At 38.4% G+C, this 19,566-nt stretch overlaps 1 protein-coding gene across 1 annotated transcript in view; it reads left to right on the forward strand.

The window, feature by feature from the left end:
* si:ch1073-15f19.2 (T-cell surface protein tactile) overlaps positions 1-19,566 on the forward strand; it is a 109,784-nt gene that overhangs the window by 71,872 nt on the left and 18,346 nt on the right. Inside the window, exons 4-8 of the mRNA XM_043691198.1 lie at positions 2,964-3,177; positions 5,858-5,922; positions 6,759-6,846; positions 7,592-7,768; positions 13,968-14,083. Coding sequence (XP_043547133.1) covers positions 2,964-3,177; positions 5,858-5,922; positions 6,759-6,846; positions 7,592-7,768; positions 13,968-14,083 — 660 coding nt within the window. The remainder of the gene's footprint in view (positions 1-2,963; positions 3,178-5,857; positions 5,923-6,758; positions 6,847-7,591; positions 7,769-13,967; positions 14,084-19,566) is intronic.

Consider the following 19,566-nt stretch of genomic DNA (forward strand, 5'->3'; position numbering starts at 1 on the left):
AGAGATAAAATAAGGGGTATACTGCTGAAACTATATAAGGCTCTGGTCAGACTGCATTTGGAATATTGAGAGCAGTTTTAGACCTCATATTTTATGAAGGATGTGCTGGCATCGGAGGGAGTCCAGAGGAGGTTTACAAGAATGATTCTGGGAGTGAAGGGCTTGTCATATGAGGAGCAGTTGAGGACTCTGGGTCTGTCCTCAATGGAGTTTAGACAGATATTGGGGGGTGGGGGGTCGGGGGGGGGAAGGTATCTGATTGAACCTTACAGAATACAGAGAGATCTGGATGGAGTGGACATGGAGAAGATACTTCCAGTAATATGAGAGACCAGGACCCAAGTACACAGCCTCAGAGTGAAGTGACAGCCCTTTAGAACTGAGATGAGGAAACTTTTCTTCAGCCAGACAGTGGTGAATCTATGGAACTCATGGCCACAAAAGGTTGTGGAGGCTAAATCATTGAGTGAACTTAAGACATAGATAGATATGTTCTTGATTATTAAGAGGAATAAAGGTGACGGGGGAAGATAGATGAATGGACTTGCAAAACATAACAGCCATGATCGAACATTGGAGCAGACCCATTGGGCTGAATGATCTAATTGTGTTCCTATATCTAATAGCCTTATAAATCGGGATACACAAAGACCACACCAGCCATTTGTTGAAACATATAGACATACAGGACATTGGTTAGGCTACTTTTGGAATATTGTGTGCAATTCTGGTCTCCGTCCTCTAGGAACAATGTTGTGAAACTTGAAAGGGCTCAGAAAGGATATATGAGGATGTTGCCAGGGTTGGAGGATTTGAGCTATACGGAGAGGTTGAATAGGCTAGGGCTGTGTTCCCTAGAGCGTCAGATGCTGAGGGGTGACCTTATAGATGTTGATAAACCATGAGGGGCATGGATAGGGTAATTAGACAAAGTCTTTTCTTTGGGGTGGGAGGAGTCCAAAACTAGAGGGAGCAGGTTGAGGGTGAGAGGGAGGGTTGGAGGATTTGAGCTATACGGAGAGGTTGAATAGGCTAGGGCTGTTTTCCCTAGAGCATCAGATGCTGAGGGGTGACCTTATAGATGTTGATAAATCATGAGGGGCATGGATAGGGTAATTAGACAAAGTCTTTTCTTTGGGGTGGGAGGAGTCCAAAACTAGAGGGAGCAGGTTGAGGGTGAGAGGGGAAAGATTTAGAAGGGACCTAAGGGGCAACTTTTTCATGCAGAGGGTGGTGTGTATATGGAATGAGCTATCAGAGGAAATGGTGGAGGCTGGCACAATTACAACATTTAAAAGGCATCTGATGGGTATATGAATAGGAAGGGTTTAGAGGGATATGGGCCAAGTGCTGGCACATTGGACAAGATTAGGTTAGGATATCTGGTCGGCATGGACCAGTTGGATCAAAGGGTCTGTTTCGGTGCTGTGCATCTCTATGACTCTGTATAGAGTTGAGATCTGCAAGGTCTTCTTCTCCAAGAAAGACCGAGACAACATGTCAATCTCAAGAAATTATATGAGGACAATGAGTATAATCTCATTGAAAGATTTGTTTGAATTTCCATTTTATCTCTCAGTGGATTTGAAGATTATGTTACATTGAAAGTAAAGTTGTTATGTTACAATTATCTTCACCAGAACAGATTGTGGCTCGGTGAGATGTGCTTCAGAAGGTTGGTGTGGATTCCATGAGCTGAATAGCCTGCTTCCACACTGTGGAGATTCTACAAAAGTGTGGATATTTTTTAAAGTTATTGTCTGTAAAGCAGTCTTTTTTCACTCTTTTTCTGAAGGATATGTGTGTTTATGTGCGTGTTTTGCTGATATTTAATGAGCTAAGCATTAATTCTTGTACATTATTGGGTATGTAAACCATTTCATGCAATTTTATCAACTATGTTTTATTTTGATGAGCCAACAATTGTGTTTACTAAGAAACCTGTTTGACACCTTTTTCATTTTAAGCATGGCTTAAATAAGGTATTTAATCAACCATTTTTGGCAACTGCAAAAACTATTTTAATTTATGTGATGACCCATGGTGTTGCAAGACTGAAGGAACAGTGCATCCTTTCAACCCTGATGATACTGTGAATGTATCTACACCAGATGGAAAGCAGTGCTCCAAGAACATGGCTTACTCTTACCTTCTCTGAGACAATTAATTCTGAAAGCAAATGTCTTCACAGTGAGACAATCATTGCATAAAAGATTTCTTATAATCCTGCAAAGCAACCCTAATATTCAGTACATCGCTTAGATTGGTTTGCTGACATTTAGAATGGACATTGAGGTGGTTATAAATTTTATATTGCCTTGTGTTGCAGATACTGGAGTTAACAAATGATTAAAAACATTTTTAAGAAAACTTACCCTTTTAGTTCTGAAGAGTGGGTTACATCCTCAGAAATGCATTCCACTTGAAATCCATGTGGTAATGATTCTCCTAAGTTGGTCTTAGGGAATTCTAGGATATTGAAGCAGTAACAATGAAAGATCAGGATTCCCTTGAGGAAATCTTCAGATGATTGTGTTCTCACATGATTGACGCTCTGGTAAATGATTTCTTTAATAAAGACTGATCCCATAATCATCTTTTTAGTGCTGACTCTGAGATTGTCTGATATAACGGTGTATTAATTGAAGTGATGTAAAAGCATCTTACATTGTGCAAAAGGAAAGACTACAGGCTCCGGTCATTTTAAAAGTTGGATGTCATGAGTTTTACTCAAATAATGGTATAACTACAACATATCAAGAAGAGCAATCTATTTGTTGTTTGACTCGAGAATGAAATATTGTCCGGAGGATAGTGCGCATTAATATTGTGCACAGGGCTACATAATCAATACATTTATGGATAACAATTATAGACTCCTCTGTGATAGTTGAACATTTGTCTGATAGTTAAGATGTGACTTTTAAGCTAACTCTTCTTTCTAATTTGTTTTATTTTAATAGAAAAGCAATGGAACTGTTGAAAAACTTACTCAGTCAAATAGTCTTGGATCTGAAATTAATATTTCCAGCCAATACCAAGACAGAATCCAATTAGGGATAAACTATAGTTTGGAGATCAATCCTGTTCTGGCAGTGGATGATGGGGAATTCATCTGTCAGCTGGAGACATCAGATGATCTAAGGACTAATGTCACAATTAAAGTCAACGTATTTGGTAAGCCCATTAAAAAATATTTTTTTTTATTGTTTTAAAGTTATTGTAATGGTAAGCAATCCCTTATTAAGTTTGAAAGTGAATTAGAAGACATATTTGTAATGTTCATACACTTTGTGGGCATGTTTGGCATTATGTAGCCCTCCAAGGAATTTTTCTCAGCTCTGCTGTTTTCATATGCATGATAACAATGCAAATCATGGAATTGGTTTGGAGAGGGATAGGGTGGTCAGAATGTATAATTCATAGTGTTGCCAATGTTCCAAGAATAACTAGAAATTTGAAAGCACTGCAAATCCGGTGCATTGACCTTCTTGCATAGTTCCTCTTTCTCAATGAGTAAGATTTAAAACCAATAACAAACATTCATGGAAAGAGTACTGTTACGGTCATGTTACTGAAATCATAATCTAGAGAACAAAAATTCAACTTTTGCTTTGATGTTTTTAATTGATTTTAAGAACTCTGGATATAAAAATCTTTTATTTGTAAATGTTACTATGATGCTGTTAGATTGTGACATCCAAATAAAAACACTGCCTGGTTCCTTAATAAGTTTAGAAAATGGAATAAATCCAGTCTGTGACAATAAATAAATCAAGTTAATCAGACCAAGCATGACTCCAGTTCCACACCAGCGTGGTTCAGTATTAACTGTGCTTTTAAGTAATTCATCAGATCCTTCATTTATATCAAACTAGGGATGATCAATAAATGCCATACCTGAAAGGATAACTAAATCTTAAGAAAATAAATTCACTTTTTTTTTAGAAAGGACCTCATTGTGATGTTTGTGCACAGATACTTAGCTGTACCAATACATTTAAAGACACACTACTCAACTGTTGGGTTAATGAATTGTCACAATAGTAGTAAGATACAGAATGTCAATTTGCAACTTCCACCGTCTGATTTAAATGCTTGTGACCTTTTATGAACTATTTTGGTTATAAACAGACAAATGTTGATCTAAAAGGACTGCAAAAATCACCCGGCCATAGATCGAGGCAAATTCAGGAAATCAATTCAGATAAATAAAGCTGTCTGAACTGAAATTACCATTTTACCTGAAGGCACTGAAACCAGTTACTGAAAGAGAAGTCAAAAATAAAGTATATTTTGTTTAAATTAGCATGTGCCTAATAAGTGGCATATATTGAACATGGATGATTGCCAGAGTGTATCTAGTTGGAGAGACATTGGAGCCATACTTGGAATACGCAAATGAAACCTATTTCAGCAACTGATTTCAAGCAATAGAATGAGAAAAAGTAATGTATGGATTTATAGTAACAAAGGATGGAAGATACTCCCACTCTTTCTCTCTCTCTCTCTCTGTTTCCTCCCCATCTCAAAAACAGTACCTAGTGAAAAAGCAAATTGAAGGTAGAATCATTTACCAAATTCTTAAGGGTATCTACAAATTTCACTGATGCTGAGATCACCAGTGATCAATTAAACAACTTTGCTGTCATGTTAAATTTAATTCCTCCAGGAGACCAAGGATTTGTAACTGCATAGCTTTATTCTTCTTCTCTGTATCAGATTAAATTAAACTTTATATCCGTATTTCTGAGGGCATCTGGTGTCACATTTTATTATTATTTTCAGCACTGGTAAATAATACATTTCCTCTTCATTAAATAAACCTTGTAATTGGAGCCTTAATTTTGATTGTAACTAATTTAAGTATATTATCTTTGAGCTAATAAAAGTATTTGTTTTGACTAACCACAAGGGTTTAAAAGAGGCCAATAGATTTAGCCCTCTTCACCTGGTTGTAATAGAATTCACTGCTTATTGTGCAGCTAAGATACATGGAGAATACAACTCCAGTTTCAATTTCCGTTTTCTGGTGGTTAACTGATCACAGCTGAAGGAAAGTGAAAAGTAAAGGGCATTACAAGTAACCTTATTGTATGGCAAAGAGGAAAAGCTAATTTTGATTGCTATCTGGCAGGTTCTGCTGGAATACTTGCCTGTGGACATCCGGGCAATAATTAAGCAGAACAGATTATCCATCATTCCAGTAACATATATTTCTATTACATTTATGTGAATGGAATCAAAATTGGAAGGATTTTATAAGGGGCAGAGAATCTGCTCAACCTAATTATCAGGCAGGCGATGAAGATGAAGATCTATCTCTGTGAATGGGAATAAATCTTTAAATTAAGATGTTGATAATAGCTTTGGAGTTACCTGAGGGAGAAACATTGGACATGGTATTGGGCAATTTCCTTGTATTATATAATGTGATCTTGCACATCTAACTGAGCAGGAAAATAAGACCTCAGTTTAAAGTTGCGTCCAAAAAATGGCATTCTTGACATTAAAATATTTGCCTGTACTGTTTTGGTAATATGCTTAAACCATGGAGTGTGGCATAAATGTTAAACTGCTTTAGAGTCAGAAGTTTCATCACTGAGTCAAACTAAGAAGGGGCACCACTGAAAGATTTTGTTTTTAAAAGTTTCTACCTAATGTCTCAAACTCACAACTTATCTCAAGTGGTATATTTGTATGCATTTCCAGGAATTAAGAAGTGCTTAAGTGATGCTTGACATTTGACTTTTGTACTGTTTATGTTTAATATGTGCGTTTATAGGTTATTTCTATCACATTTAAGGTAGGGACAAATCTTTTTAAACGCATAAATTTTGGAATCTCTATATTTCAGCTGAACCGACAACTCCAGAAATTCACGAGGAACTGAACTATTTTCCTTTGACCAAGCTACACTTGGTAAATATTGTAATCTCCTCCACTAATATTGTTCTGCTTTAACCCTTAAGATTCCCTTGCAGTTTGTCTTGATGTTGTAATCATCTTTTGCTGAAGTTAATGCATAATAACAGTATAATTTAAAAAGGGGGTAACGAGATGGAGATGGTGAAAGGGGAGTAGATGGGTGCAACTCTCAGGTGAGACCCCATCTTCCTGATGCTGAGATAAGTGCCTTTGAAAGAGAAATTATTAAGAGAAATAGTGATTGGTTTAAATGGAAAGTTGCTTTCTTCTTAAACTCTCAATCTTTTTCATCAAAGCTAATGCAGTTTTACTGCCCTCTGCCTTGACTACCAAACACGGTCTTGTATACAGAATGTCATATTATATCTGACACTTTAATAGTGGCCCTCCTACATTGAAAACAACTTAATAAGGTGATGATTGATGTAAAATATTGCTGCTGTGGATGGTTCATCAGATTCAATATTTTAGTGTTAAATCATTTGTCAAGGTACATTGGCCTTTGCTAATTCCTGTTTTTTTGGAAGATTTGATAATTTAGTTAATGTTCGAAGTTTATTAGTTTAACTACATTTTTATCATATAAATTTACCTCGATGTTACCTAGCACTGACAGAATCTAAAGCCAACTGAAATTTTACTTCCAGCACTAGACTTCTTAGGTAGCCAGTGGGAATGAAATGTCACATCAAATTAATCTGCTGGAATTTTAAAAATCTCTCATACATCTTAAAATGTGAACAAACAAAAGCATTATCAACTATGCCATTCATTATCTTTGAATGTTTTCCTTGAAATTGTAAATAATACGATGTTTTATTTTGATTCAGAATGTTACCTGCATCTCACAAAAAGCATATCCAGAGCCAAATATCACATTCTACTTTGATGGACTTCCTCTTCGAGATGGGGATAATGGTACAAAAACTTTACATTTTACTAAAACCGTAGTTATTGGTGATTATGTAAGTGTCACTCAGTCACTCAGTCACTGAAAAGCAAGATGATGAATCCAGAATTGTCAGGCAGGCAATGAAGATGAAACTCATCCTTCTTCATCTTTGACCTGGTTGACCACCTACCAACTCTCCACTGCATTAATCTGGTTGCATTCTTATCTATCCTTGCTGAAATTTCACTTGGCCATTTTCCCATTCCCTCAGTAATAACTGTGGTCCCATAAGAATTTATCATTGACCCTTCATTTGCATACTGCCCATTGCACTTTATTAAAACACTAATCAAGCTCAGTACTACTTCAGCACCATTTCTCCCAACACCTCTGTTGTTGCGAAATTATCATACTGTTTATCCTGTATCCTCTTTTGGTTTAATTTTTCATGTTATACCAAACAAGCATTTTTGCCCATCTTTAATTGCCCTTGATCTGAATAGCTTCTGGGTCATTTCAGAGGGCAGTCTCTCAACCAGCTAATTTAAAAAATAACACTGCTTACTGCTGTTTGAAGAATCTTACTAGATGCAACTTTGCTGCCTTGTTTCCTGTATTACAGCAGTGACCTTGGTTATAAAATGCTTTGGAATATCCTAAAGGTGTTACACAATTGAACGTTCCTTTCCTTCTCTATCTTATATGTCATATTTGTGTGTTGTTGGTGTTGCATAAGAAAAACATTGAAATTGGACTGACATATTCTTTCAGATGTTGTTATAGAATCAGAGATCCTCCTGGACTCAAGCGGCTTGTATGAGGTGAAGCAAAGATTGTCCTTAGAGACTGAAACAAATCATTGGAGGTTTTTATGGTGTGAAGCCATGTTCGCACTGCCTGGAAATGAGAGCAGAATGATGCTCTCCAAAATGATACCTCTCAATAACTGTGAGTATTGATTGCAACAAAATGATTCAGACTGTTAGTGACCATTAAACCACACAATCCACTTAGTGTTAATCTAAGTTTCAGTAAAATGTAATATTCTCAGTATCTCTGATTTCTACATCCCTGTTATTTCTATGCCAGGCTGGATTTTTATCTTGGAACTGAGAATTAGAGATCTACAGGATTTTTTAACATTGTGTTCCTGCCTTTTGATTGGCAGTGCCTGCCATATTATTTTCCTGGTGGAGTGTCAGGGACAAGCTTGAGTCAGGCCTGTCTTCAGAAACTGAAAGCCAAAGGTGGAAATGAATGAAACGAGACTGAGGCTATGATGTTCCAAGGCCAGCCTCTGCTCATTAATACAGTTCTCCACTTCCAGAGGTAAATGTGGATCCTGTTATAGCCTCAATCACTACCCTTTCCCTCACCTTTACCTCTCGTAACAACCTTGCACCAATGCCTCCTTTTGCCCCCATACTCTCCGTAAACCCTCATCCCTATTTCTCTCACTTTCCTAATCCCTCATAAATCACACTCCTCTCAACCCACTCAGAGTCGAAAAGTGTGGTGCTAGAAAAGCACAGCAGGTCAGGCAGCATCCAAGGAGAGTCGACAATTTGGGCCCTTCATCAGGAATGCTCAAAAATGTTGATTCGCCTGCCCCTCCAATGCTGCCTGACCTGCTGTGCTTTTCCAGCACCACACTTTTCAACTCTGACCTCCAACATCTGCAGGCCTCACTTTCTCCTCAACCCACTCAGTATTCACCATAAACAGAACTTACAAGACCTACCGTAACATTGGAAAATCTTTGACAAACCCCAAAATCTGTCATGACAAACAAACAGGGCTGCATTTTACATTTTTTTGATTAAGTCTCAAGTTGCACCTGATATTGGCGGGTTTTTTTGGCATGAGACCTAGTAAGATTTCTCACTCTATCTTACCAAAATTGTCTCATTAATTACCTAAACTGCCCCTCTGTGATCTGTCATGACTGATTTCTGCCAAATCTTATTATCTGTCTTTCCTACAACAGCTCGCCACTCAGCAGGCATCTGTTGAAACCCTGGCATCCTTTGTACCTGTGTTATCTTTAAAAGTCTGTTGCACACTTGATTGAGCACTGGCATTCCGAGACTCTCTACTCAGTCAAGGAGAGACACTGAGCAGTTTGGAGAAGGGGAAGAAGGTACTGTGATTCTCCCATAGGGAGCTGAAGTCGGATGGAGTGGGGTGGTTCACAGGAGAGGCATCCTGTTCCCAGAGGACCAGTATGGGAAGCCCTATTAGTTAGTTCAGTCAACCCCATGGTGTTGAGGAGCAGTGGTAAAGCAAGCAGGTCAGTGACCATTTCTGTTCTGCCAGGGCATGTGCCCTGCATACATCACCTTCCCTCAGTACCATCACCCAGCCCACCCCCCACAACACTGACCATGCATCTCCTTGATGTTTCAGTAAATGTTACTACCCTGGAGTCAGCTTTAAGGTGACTAACCCAACCCAGTGAGCCTTCCTCAGAGCTCTATTTTTTGGGTTTTGAACTCAGAGTTGCATTCATACAGAGCCTTGACAGAATGACTATAAATACCCCTGGTATGCTAAATCAATAATTGGTTTTGAATTTAGCAAAACCTTTGCAATGAGATTCCATTGAATAAGTATGTCCACAAAACATCATAAGATGAATATATTATTGCCTCGAAGGCAGTCAGAAATTTGGTCATTCTGCCAAAGCTTTGAAACAGCCAAATGGAAGGGTCAGTTGAACTCGAGGAAAGCATAAAGGGGAAATGATGGTTCACACAGTCAAATCTGAACTTCACTGATTTGGAATGCAGAATAGCACTTTAATCATTGGATAATGTACTCAGGAATGTGTAGGGTAATCCAAAATTGCCCATTGTTCATCTCCATAATGCTGTTCAATTTGGTGGCCAGTTACTCTTTGTAAAACAAAGGGTTACCATTTTATTGAAAGCTCATATAACCTGTGATCTAGGATTTGATAATGATATGTAAAGATGGCAATATTTTTAGAACTTATCTTTCATACAGTTTTTAACTCTAAACCATGGTTCCCTCTTGGCTCATGACACGTCTGAGCTGCTGTGAAATATGTTGCCTTATGAAACTGAGCCAGGTCCAAGAAAATTACAGTGGGTATGAAATATCTGTTTCTGCACTGAAACTGACAATGTTGGGACAGGTGGGTATGGCCTCAAAAGCTGCTTATTTTCCTGTGTTAATTAAACTTGCCAGCAATAAGGACGGGACAGGAATCCCACAATTGGGTCCTGCTGTTGATTTTTAAATCCTACCCAGTACATGATTTGGTTATTCATCAGAATGTGAAGATTCAAACTTCTGTGTTTGTTTCTACGCTGCAATGAAGCAATAGTGCCCCTTTTACATTGTAGTTATCTTTCTTGATAATGTAATTGAGATAATCTGCAACTCAAATCAATTGTTGCAACAATAAGACGTAGAATACTTAAGAACCAAATCTGACTTCCTAGAAGTAGTACCTTTCAATAATGCACATATTGAAAAGACAGTTGACACCTTGGAGTAACCATAAAAACTTTTTTTTGTCATGGCAACAAACTAACTACAAATTGCATTCTGCACATAACTCTTTAATGGCAGCATGAATATGAAAATGTCATTTTAAGAGGAATAATTTTATATCATGGGAATGTTGTAAACCAACACTTGAGTATATACAGTGGAATTTCTTGTAAGAAGTTTAATTGCCATCCTCTCCTGATATTACAGGACACAAGCAATGTACAAGGTTTTCAATACTCAATCAGGGAATGATAATGGTTTTGTATCAATCTGAGACAATCTAGAAATAATCTACTGCTGTTTTCACTTCCGGCTGAATACAAGGAAAACTAAAAGACACTTTTTAAGCTGACCCTGGAAACATCAAATATATCCCCTCAAGCAATGGTGGATGCTATATGTAGTGAGAGAGGACTGCAACTTTCTCACAAAACATTTACTAGACAAATATATTCCAATTTGATTTGTACAGGTGGAATCAATAGTAGTAATTCACAGTGTTACATGAGCTTATATCTTTAATTAACTTAAAAATGGTTGTGTGAGTCTCTTAACTTCTCAGTAAAAAAAGCAGATTGAACAGAGGTAGTCACTTAAACTGCAACCCAAAACTAGGCCTCATGCTGTCTCCTACTGATCTATGAGCAAAGAATTCTGTTTATAACCCATTGATAAACTTCATGTTGACTTTCAAGGGAATATTGTGAGATCTGAGACACAAATATAATTAGAATTAGAATTAGGTTTATTGTCTTGTGTACTCAAGGACAAAGTAAAGAAGTACAGTGAAAAGTGTACAATGACGTACTCACAGCGCCATATTAGGTACAAAGTACCAAGGTACAAATCTTAGGTACTAAAATTGATTAGGTACAAAAATGGAGAAATAAAGAGAAAAGCTAAAAGTTTTACAGTGCAATTCTTTATAGCATAAATATCTTGGTTACCTACTATTACTCCAGGTTAAAGTGTATTTAAAACTGGTTGAGGACTAAACACAATGGTTTCAGTGGGCACTGATTGGAATACCATAGGAATACTGCCTTAATACCAGTAGAATCAATGAGAAATCTCAGTTTTATTCCACTTTTGAAAACAAAACTCCATCAGTAGGATTTCTAGAGCACAAAACATCAGAAAATTGGTTGAAGTGAGGACTTGTGATATCCAGGAGGTGAGTGCCTTTACACCCCCTCCCTGAATCCAGGTGTCTGGCTGAGACTGGGCCTCCATCAAACTATAATTTCTCTGAAGTTTCAATCCCGACACAATTCCACTACTGCCCTGACCCCTCCAGAACCAAAATCACCGGATGTTGAATCAATCAACCCACGAGCCTCTTATTTAGTACCCTTGGTTTTTGACCTCCCATTTCTGACTCTCTCATCTAAATTTTATATTTAAATTACATCCCTGACCAAGAATCCTGTGGAAAACTATACTTGCCCTCCTACTCTGGCTACCAACTCCCAATTCACCCCCACCCCAAACCAACCACCTATTTCTGCATTGGTGGACTTTCAGAGGCTTTGACTCCAGATCTCTCCTGAGAACTATAACATCCCTAACCCTGGTTGAGTTTACTTGTTCCAGGGGCCTTACACTCCACTGAACATTTCACAATGTGTAGGCTAATCCCAAATTGCCTATGATTTTCTGACCAACCAGGTCCTCACAGGTGAATTAAGTTATATTTGCCTCTAAACCTTCTGCTGCTGCATGTCTCTGTGCACCTTGAGAACCATTCTTAAAACTGAACTTTTTAACCAAGCAGTTTTTAAATCACTGCCTTTTGTTTGTGTTAGCATCCTATTTCCGCACACAGCTCAGAGCAGAGCTTTAGACTGTTTTTCTACATTATAATGAACCTTTCCTTTATGTTTTGCCACTTAATATACATACACTTTGCCAATTTATCAGGAACTTTCTGACAGGAATGCCAACTTAATAAAAATGCTTCTTTGCTTTCTAACAGCATTGGAGTCAATATTAATATAGCTACACAGTGTTAACATTGACTAAGGATTAATGTGGAGCAATGCACTGGAAAATTTTTTAAAAACTAATTGCAACTTAGTGGTTGTAGCTTTTTAATATAATTCTGATGCATGCTCAAAAGAAAGAATTGTGGGAAAAGAAAATCAAACAATAATTTGTGTCTCTCCTTGTTATTGAATATGCTCCTGATGTTCTCTCTCCCTCTATCACTATGATGCATTTAGGTTAATGGTGGTAATTTAAAATGCAAGTTGTTATTGAATAACTCCAGGGATTTAGAAAGAAGACCTTTAACTAACAATAATGTAATGGATGTAGTTTATGCTGCTGCGAGCTTTTCATCACTTAGTGCTGTACCTACAAAAGCTCTTCAATTAAATAACTGCTTGGCAAGCTGAAATGTTGTTTGTACTATTCGACTGCGATCATCAGGTTAAAGTTAACCTCAGCAAGCTGTCAATCAATTTATGATGTGTGTTTTCCTCCTTCAAATAATCCAGTAAAGAAAAAAGTAATTAAATTTATAAAGTGCTTGTTGTGATCTCAGGAAATCTGAAAACACTCCACAGAAAGTAAATTACTTCTGAGTTATAGAAAGCCACCAGCTAAAACATCAATCCAGAGGCATCAGCAAATAATCCAGGCCAACATTTCAGGGGGTTTGAAGGTGATCTTTCAAGTAGGATGTTAGATTAAGGTTTGACTGACTTCTAGGTGAATGTAAAATCTCCAAGGCAACAGCTGAGAAATGCAGGGAGTTCTTACAGTATCCTAGTCAATATATCCAACTTGACATGATCACTAAAAAAAATTATATGGACATTATCTCATTTATGGGGCATGGTCAAATGCATTTGAACAATAATGCTGTTGAAACAGTTGAGAAATCCATAATGTTTACTGCACAATTTTAAATAGAAAGATTGGGATTTCTTTGCAGGTTATTTCAGTCAATGAACCTTGTCTAAATCAGTAACAGTGGACCGATTTATTAGCAACCTTTATTGGTCACAAATGCATTATCCTGCTCATTGCCTTGCCACTGAATTAAACAAACCGCAACCTGACATGTTAATAAATGACTGTTTTCACTCGTGTTTACTGTTTGCCAACAAAATGGTGACATGCATAATGTCAGGGAGATACATACTTATCACAAATATCAGAGTAGTATCACTGCCTCACTAAGATTTGTGATTCAAAAAGGTAAAGTTGTTGTAATCCCAGAGGATCAAGGGCTGCTCTCTCAACGGGGAGAGAAAATGTACCACAGCAAATGTGCTTGCATTGAACTGTCACTAAATGATAAAGTGATAAATAATAAATGGTTTTAAGAGAACAGAACATAACTTGCATGAATAAATTATGGGAAAGTTTTCTAATTCAATGGGAGTGGATTTTAGTACAGAATGCAAGTTCAAGAGAAGAATGGAGTGGTGATAATTACACACTAGTAATGGAATAATTTGATGGGAGGAAATCAAGTTTAGAGATTGTAACTCCAGCTGAACTTTTCTCTACATGCTACCAACAGGCAGCAAGGACAAGTCTCCACTTTCTGAAGTGAATGCACCTTTGTTGTGTTGCTTAACTGAATTCCTTTAATGGGTATCCTAACTATTGTTTTCAGATCTGAGCCGAATTGAATTTACTCCTGAAGGGCCCTACGATGTATTTCTTGAAGATACTCTGAATATTTCATGCCGTGTCAACAGCTCAGTGACTCCACATTACAAATGGACAAAGGTAGTGGTCTGATTCATATGTGAAAAAGAGAAAACTTATTAAAATATGAATGATTTGCTTTTACAAAGTGGGGATACCATTGGTCATCATGGCTTTTTGGTGAGGGTGAATAGATACGGATTAATGTGAAGTAAATTTCCAAAACTGTAGCTTTTGTAAGTAAATACATGTGTTACTTACAAGAAACTACAAAACTGTTGGAATAGTCTAACATTTCTTCATGGCATTCTATAAAATCGAACTCATCCTTGAACCTAATGAGTGATGTATTGCATTTATTCCTCTGTATTAGTGTTTTAAAATTATAGTTTATTCACACCACATTTATTGATACAATACTGAACTAGTTCACAGTAATGTGAAAGTTGTGGAACATTTTGACTTGAACTGATTTGATGAAAACCCAAATAAAATTTTCTCCTGTCTTCACTAGTATTAGCTTCAACTCTTACTCCACATTCAGGCTACATTTACTTTGTAACTGCAACATAATGGAAATGAAACTTCTTTTTACTAAAAAATAGCAATGCATCCATTTCTGAAGAGTTGCTCCTGAAGGGAGTGAGAGTCCCTGCAGAGTCTTACCTGGGCTCAGAGCTACACACTGAATGTAATAAGAATAATGCATTATAACAAAAATAATTTTATCAAACAATTATGATTGATAAAATACAAGGATAGAAAGATAACTATGATAAAGAAAGAAGGAAAATATTTTGTGTATTTATGTATATAGAAAAACATTTTTAAAAAGTCCACATTGACTGCTCAAGACAACTTCCCAAAAGAGATGCATCAATTCCAAACTGGTCTGTTCACAAGAATCCCCACAAAATTTTCTCTTTTCACTAAGACTCCAAGTAACCTTCTGTAGAGATGTACTTGTCAGTCAGTCTCTGTGTAAATGTTGCTTCCTCTGTGAGTTGACCAGATTGCTCCATCTGCGGCACCAGATCCTCAAAATTGTGTCATTTATAGTCCAATTTCTGACCCCATTCCAACCTGCCGAAGAGGTCATTCAGACTTGCCCCAAAATAAGAGTCTGACAACCGTGAGTCTTTTTCACACAAACTCTGTAAGGTTTGCAGCTTTCACAGTTTCATAGAATTCAAACTGTTCATGCATCCTTCTGTGTTGGTCATTTGCCGTCGATTAGGTTATATTGTTAATCAATCTTTTCCATCTTCTGACTGCACACCAAAGTTGACCACCTCAAGTGCCAGGCTATGCATTGTTCTTGCTTGTAATTCAAGGAACATTGGGATCCATATGGTTAAAAGCGGTTCAGCCTTTTAAAACTATAGAAAATATTAGCAGCAAATCTAAGGAAATACAATGGTTCAGTCAGAATAACAGATGTGAACGTTACCCGTGAATATAGCCAGCAAGGAAAGTTCCTGGTGGGGTCTGAGAGTTTTGGTTTGTCTTTTGGTTTGGTTCAACTTCAGATTTTTTTCTCTCGCTCTTCCCATATCATGACTGTCTTTCTGTGTGGATCATTAGTTTTATACTGACTGTGTTAAATCTGCCAACAGGCAGAAAACCAGCTTCTAGTATACCTTGTGAGATACAATACACAGGTGGCCAATTTCAGGCAATAATGTGCTGTGTTACAATAAGTAACCAAAGCAATTCACTAGTTTATGAGCCAATCTGGTTCTTCTTCTAGTTTGTATCTAGGATTTATTGGACAAGAGCGCTTAATAATTTGAATTGTGTGCTCTGCTGCTCCATTTGAAACAGAATGGTGTCATGGAATGTGACATGGTGAAAGCACTTCTGAAAACAAAAAGTAAAATGAGATTAATTTGTTAGATTATAAGTTCCTTTGGGAATCCATAAGCAGCAAGCAAACTATACAAAGTCTCTAAAGTTTTTCTAGTTGTTATTTGATTCATCAGAAACATCTCCACCCACTTGGGGTGACTATCACCAGGAATAACTGTTACCCTTCACATTTTGCAAGATCAATGTGTAGCCTCTGCCTCACTTTAACTAACTATTTCCACAATTGAATGGCAGCTTCTTCTTTACAGCTTGGCATAATCTACACTTTTTCACTGCATCTATGTCCTTATCTAACCCTGGTTCCCTAAGAGAGCCTCTCACTAGGTTCTTAGTTAAATTTATTTTTGTGTTGATCATGGAAATCACATTAAAAACTGGAATTACATCTCTGACTCCCACATAACACTGTCTTTATTAACTTCTGGTCATCTGTACTTAATGTCATGTGGCCAAACACAAACTTGTTACTCCAAAAACAACCAAAGACAACATTTCAAACTCTATTTGAGCATAATGCCACTCACTGGCACTCAAGTACAATTGGTCTTCAACACATGAAGGATGACAGTGCATAATATATATGGAGGGAAATGACAGGCTAGCTGAATCCTTTACATTGTGGTGCACAAGCATTGTGCCACCTTCCAATTTACTTTTACATAACTTGAACGTTTTGTAACAATCCTTGTTCCTAAACCACAGAAGACTCTTCCTCAAAAATTTGATGAATGGATGGAATAAGATTGCCAAATTTGATATGGATTTACCACAATCATTCATTGGACCCAAAAGAAAATATCCTCAGAATGAGGCACATTTCTCACTGCTTAAACCTTATTCTGGGTAGGATGACTCATTTTTGTCTACACTATGACACAAATGCATGACAGAACTTTCAAACGTATCACATTTGACTGTCTTCATCCGAATTCTATGCTTTTCCAAAATTTGGAGAACTTACATCACACTATCATCATTATCTGCCTATTTAGAGTTGAAATATATATAATCTTCAGATAATAACCACTTAAGGAGTAATAGCTACTCCTTAAATTCCTTGTACAAACTGGTTCATTACCCTTTGAAATATTCTGGTGGGGGGGGGGTGGGTCTGTAGAAATACCAAATGGCAACCTATGGAACTGAAATGGTCTCATGTGGTTATTAAGAGTCAAAGATAACTTGAGCTCCTCACTTAGTTCAAGTTGGAGTTTGGCATTTTCAGATCTACTTTTATAAAAAATCTGGTCTCCTGACAAGATAGTGAGCATCCTTGACATCTGGCAAATTATTGGCTGGTTAAGATCTCATAGGAGAAAGTAAGGACTGCAGATGCTGGAGATCAGAGTCGAGAGTGTGGTGTTGGAAAAGCACAACAGATCAGGCAGCATCCGAAGAGGAGGTGAATCAACATTTCAAGCATAAGCTCTCCTCCTCCCAACCTTATCCCAGTCCTAAGCCTTCAACTTGGCACTGTTCTCTTGACCTGTCCATCATTTTTTTATCTATCCACTCCACCATCCTCTCTAACCTTTCACCTTTCCCCCACCATCATCTACCTATCGCACTCTCAGCTACCTTCCCCCTAGCTCCACCCTCCTCCCATTTATCTCTCAGTCCCCTGGCCCACAAGCCTCATTCCTGATGAAGGGTTTATGCACGAAATGTTGATTCTCCTGCTCCTCGGATGCTGCCTGACCTGCTGTGCTTTTCCAGTGTCACACTCTCGACTCTGGTTAAGATCTAGTACCTGATTTACCGTTACTTTATAAGCCTGCATACTCTTACACTACCATTTACCTTTGCTGCTACCACTATTGGTATGCGCCAATTACTCCGTTCGATGTATGCAGTACTCTCTGTTGGCCGTCTTTTCAGATATTGCTCTATTTTTCTCCTTACAGCTGGGGAAAGTGCACAGGGTCTGCAGTGAAATGCTCTGGCATTTCTCTGAACCCATACATTAGCATTATAATTATTTTAAAGTAACCTGTTCAGATATGATATGAAATATCTCAAACGCTGTTGGGACCTAAACCTAGACCTTCTGACTCAGAGATCCCATAAGACCCTTGAATACTTTAGTATTATATCCTTGAATCAGATGGTCAGTTTCATTAAACACTCAGAGATAATTGGTGATTATGACAGCCTGTGTTATGAGTCATGTTTCTATGCGCAAAATCTTGGTCCAGTTTAACTTCAGTGTTTATGACCGGTTGCTTCTGAGCAAAGCTGGGTTTTAATCCTTCACTACAATAATGACCAATTTTGCCTTTTGTTTTTTTCTTAGTTATAGTTCTCTTTCCCATAACTGGGATTCTCTCTCCTGTATAACTTCTTAATTCTATGTGTGATTTCTCCAACTGAAGCTGACTCAATGTTTGAGTGTTTCAGGAATCACATTGACTGATGCCTCCATGTCAACCTCCGTGTCCCCTGTGACTCTATCAAATGTTACTTAGGCTCTGAATTTTCATTGGATATCATTATACATTTTATTGTATGGATCTCAACTGAGCTTTCATCAACTTGCAGCTGTTTCTTCCACCATTTCTCGATGTGTCTCCTTCTAATATACCTTGAAGAGCTGACCCTTTTCTTGAGCTATGGCACTGTATGTTCATACATGGACATTTCAATGTCCAAAGTTGGCCTGAGCATTAACAATTGGACTTAGTAACTATCCTTGTTTGAACCTTTGGCTGACTTTACTTTTAACAGAGACCTGACAATTGTTAACTATGGCTTTTCTTGAGTCACATTGTGCCATGTCCATGGACAATTCTGTTTGGCACATTCCACCCTGACCTTAAATTTACCTGGACCATCTCTGACACCTCCCTCCCCTTCCTGGACCTCTCCATCTCCATTAATGACGACCGACTTGACACACATTTTTTACAAACCCACAACTACCTGGATTACACCTCTTCCCACCCTACCGCCTGCAAAAATGCCATCTCGTATTCCTAATTCCTCTGCTTCGGCCGTATCTACTCCCAGGAGGACCAGTTCCACCACAGAACACACCAGATGGCCTCCTTCTTTAGAGACCGCAATTTCCCTTCCCACGTGGTTAAAGATGCCCTCCAACGCATCTCGTCCACATCCCGCACCTCCGCCCTCAGACCCCACCCCTCCAACCGTAAAAAGGACAGAACCCCCTGGTGCTCACCTTCCACTCTACCAACCTTCGTATAAACCAAATCATCCGCTGACATTTCCGCCACCTCCAAACGGACCCCACCACCAGCGATATATTTCCCTCCCCACCCCTTTCCGCCTTCCGCAAAGACAGTTCCCTTCATAACTACCTGGTCAGGTCCAGGCCCCAACAACCCACCCTCCCGTCCTGGCACCTTCCCCTGCTACCGCAGGAACTGCAAAACCTGCGCCCACACCTCCTCCCACCCCTCAATCCAAGGCCCTAAAGGAACCTTCCACATCCATCAAAGTTTTACCTGCTCATCCACCAATATCATTTATTGTATCCGTTGCTCCCGATGCGGTCTCCTCTACATTGGGGAGACTGGGCGCCTCCTAGCAGAGCGCTTTAGGGAACATCTCCGAGACACCCGCACCAATCAACCAAACCGCCCCGTGGCCCAACATTTCAACTCCCCCTCCCACTCCACCGAGGATATGCAGGTCATTGGACTCATCCACCGCCAAACCACAACAACGCGACGGTC

Source organism: Chiloscyllium plagiosum, chromosome 6, assembly GCF_004010195.1.
Source record: "Chiloscyllium plagiosum isolate BGI_BamShark_2017 chromosome 6, ASM401019v2, whole genome shotgun sequence".
In the NCBI taxonomy this organism is placed as follows: domain Eukaryota; kingdom Metazoa; phylum Chordata; class Chondrichthyes; order Orectolobiformes; family Hemiscylliidae; genus Chiloscyllium; species Chiloscyllium plagiosum.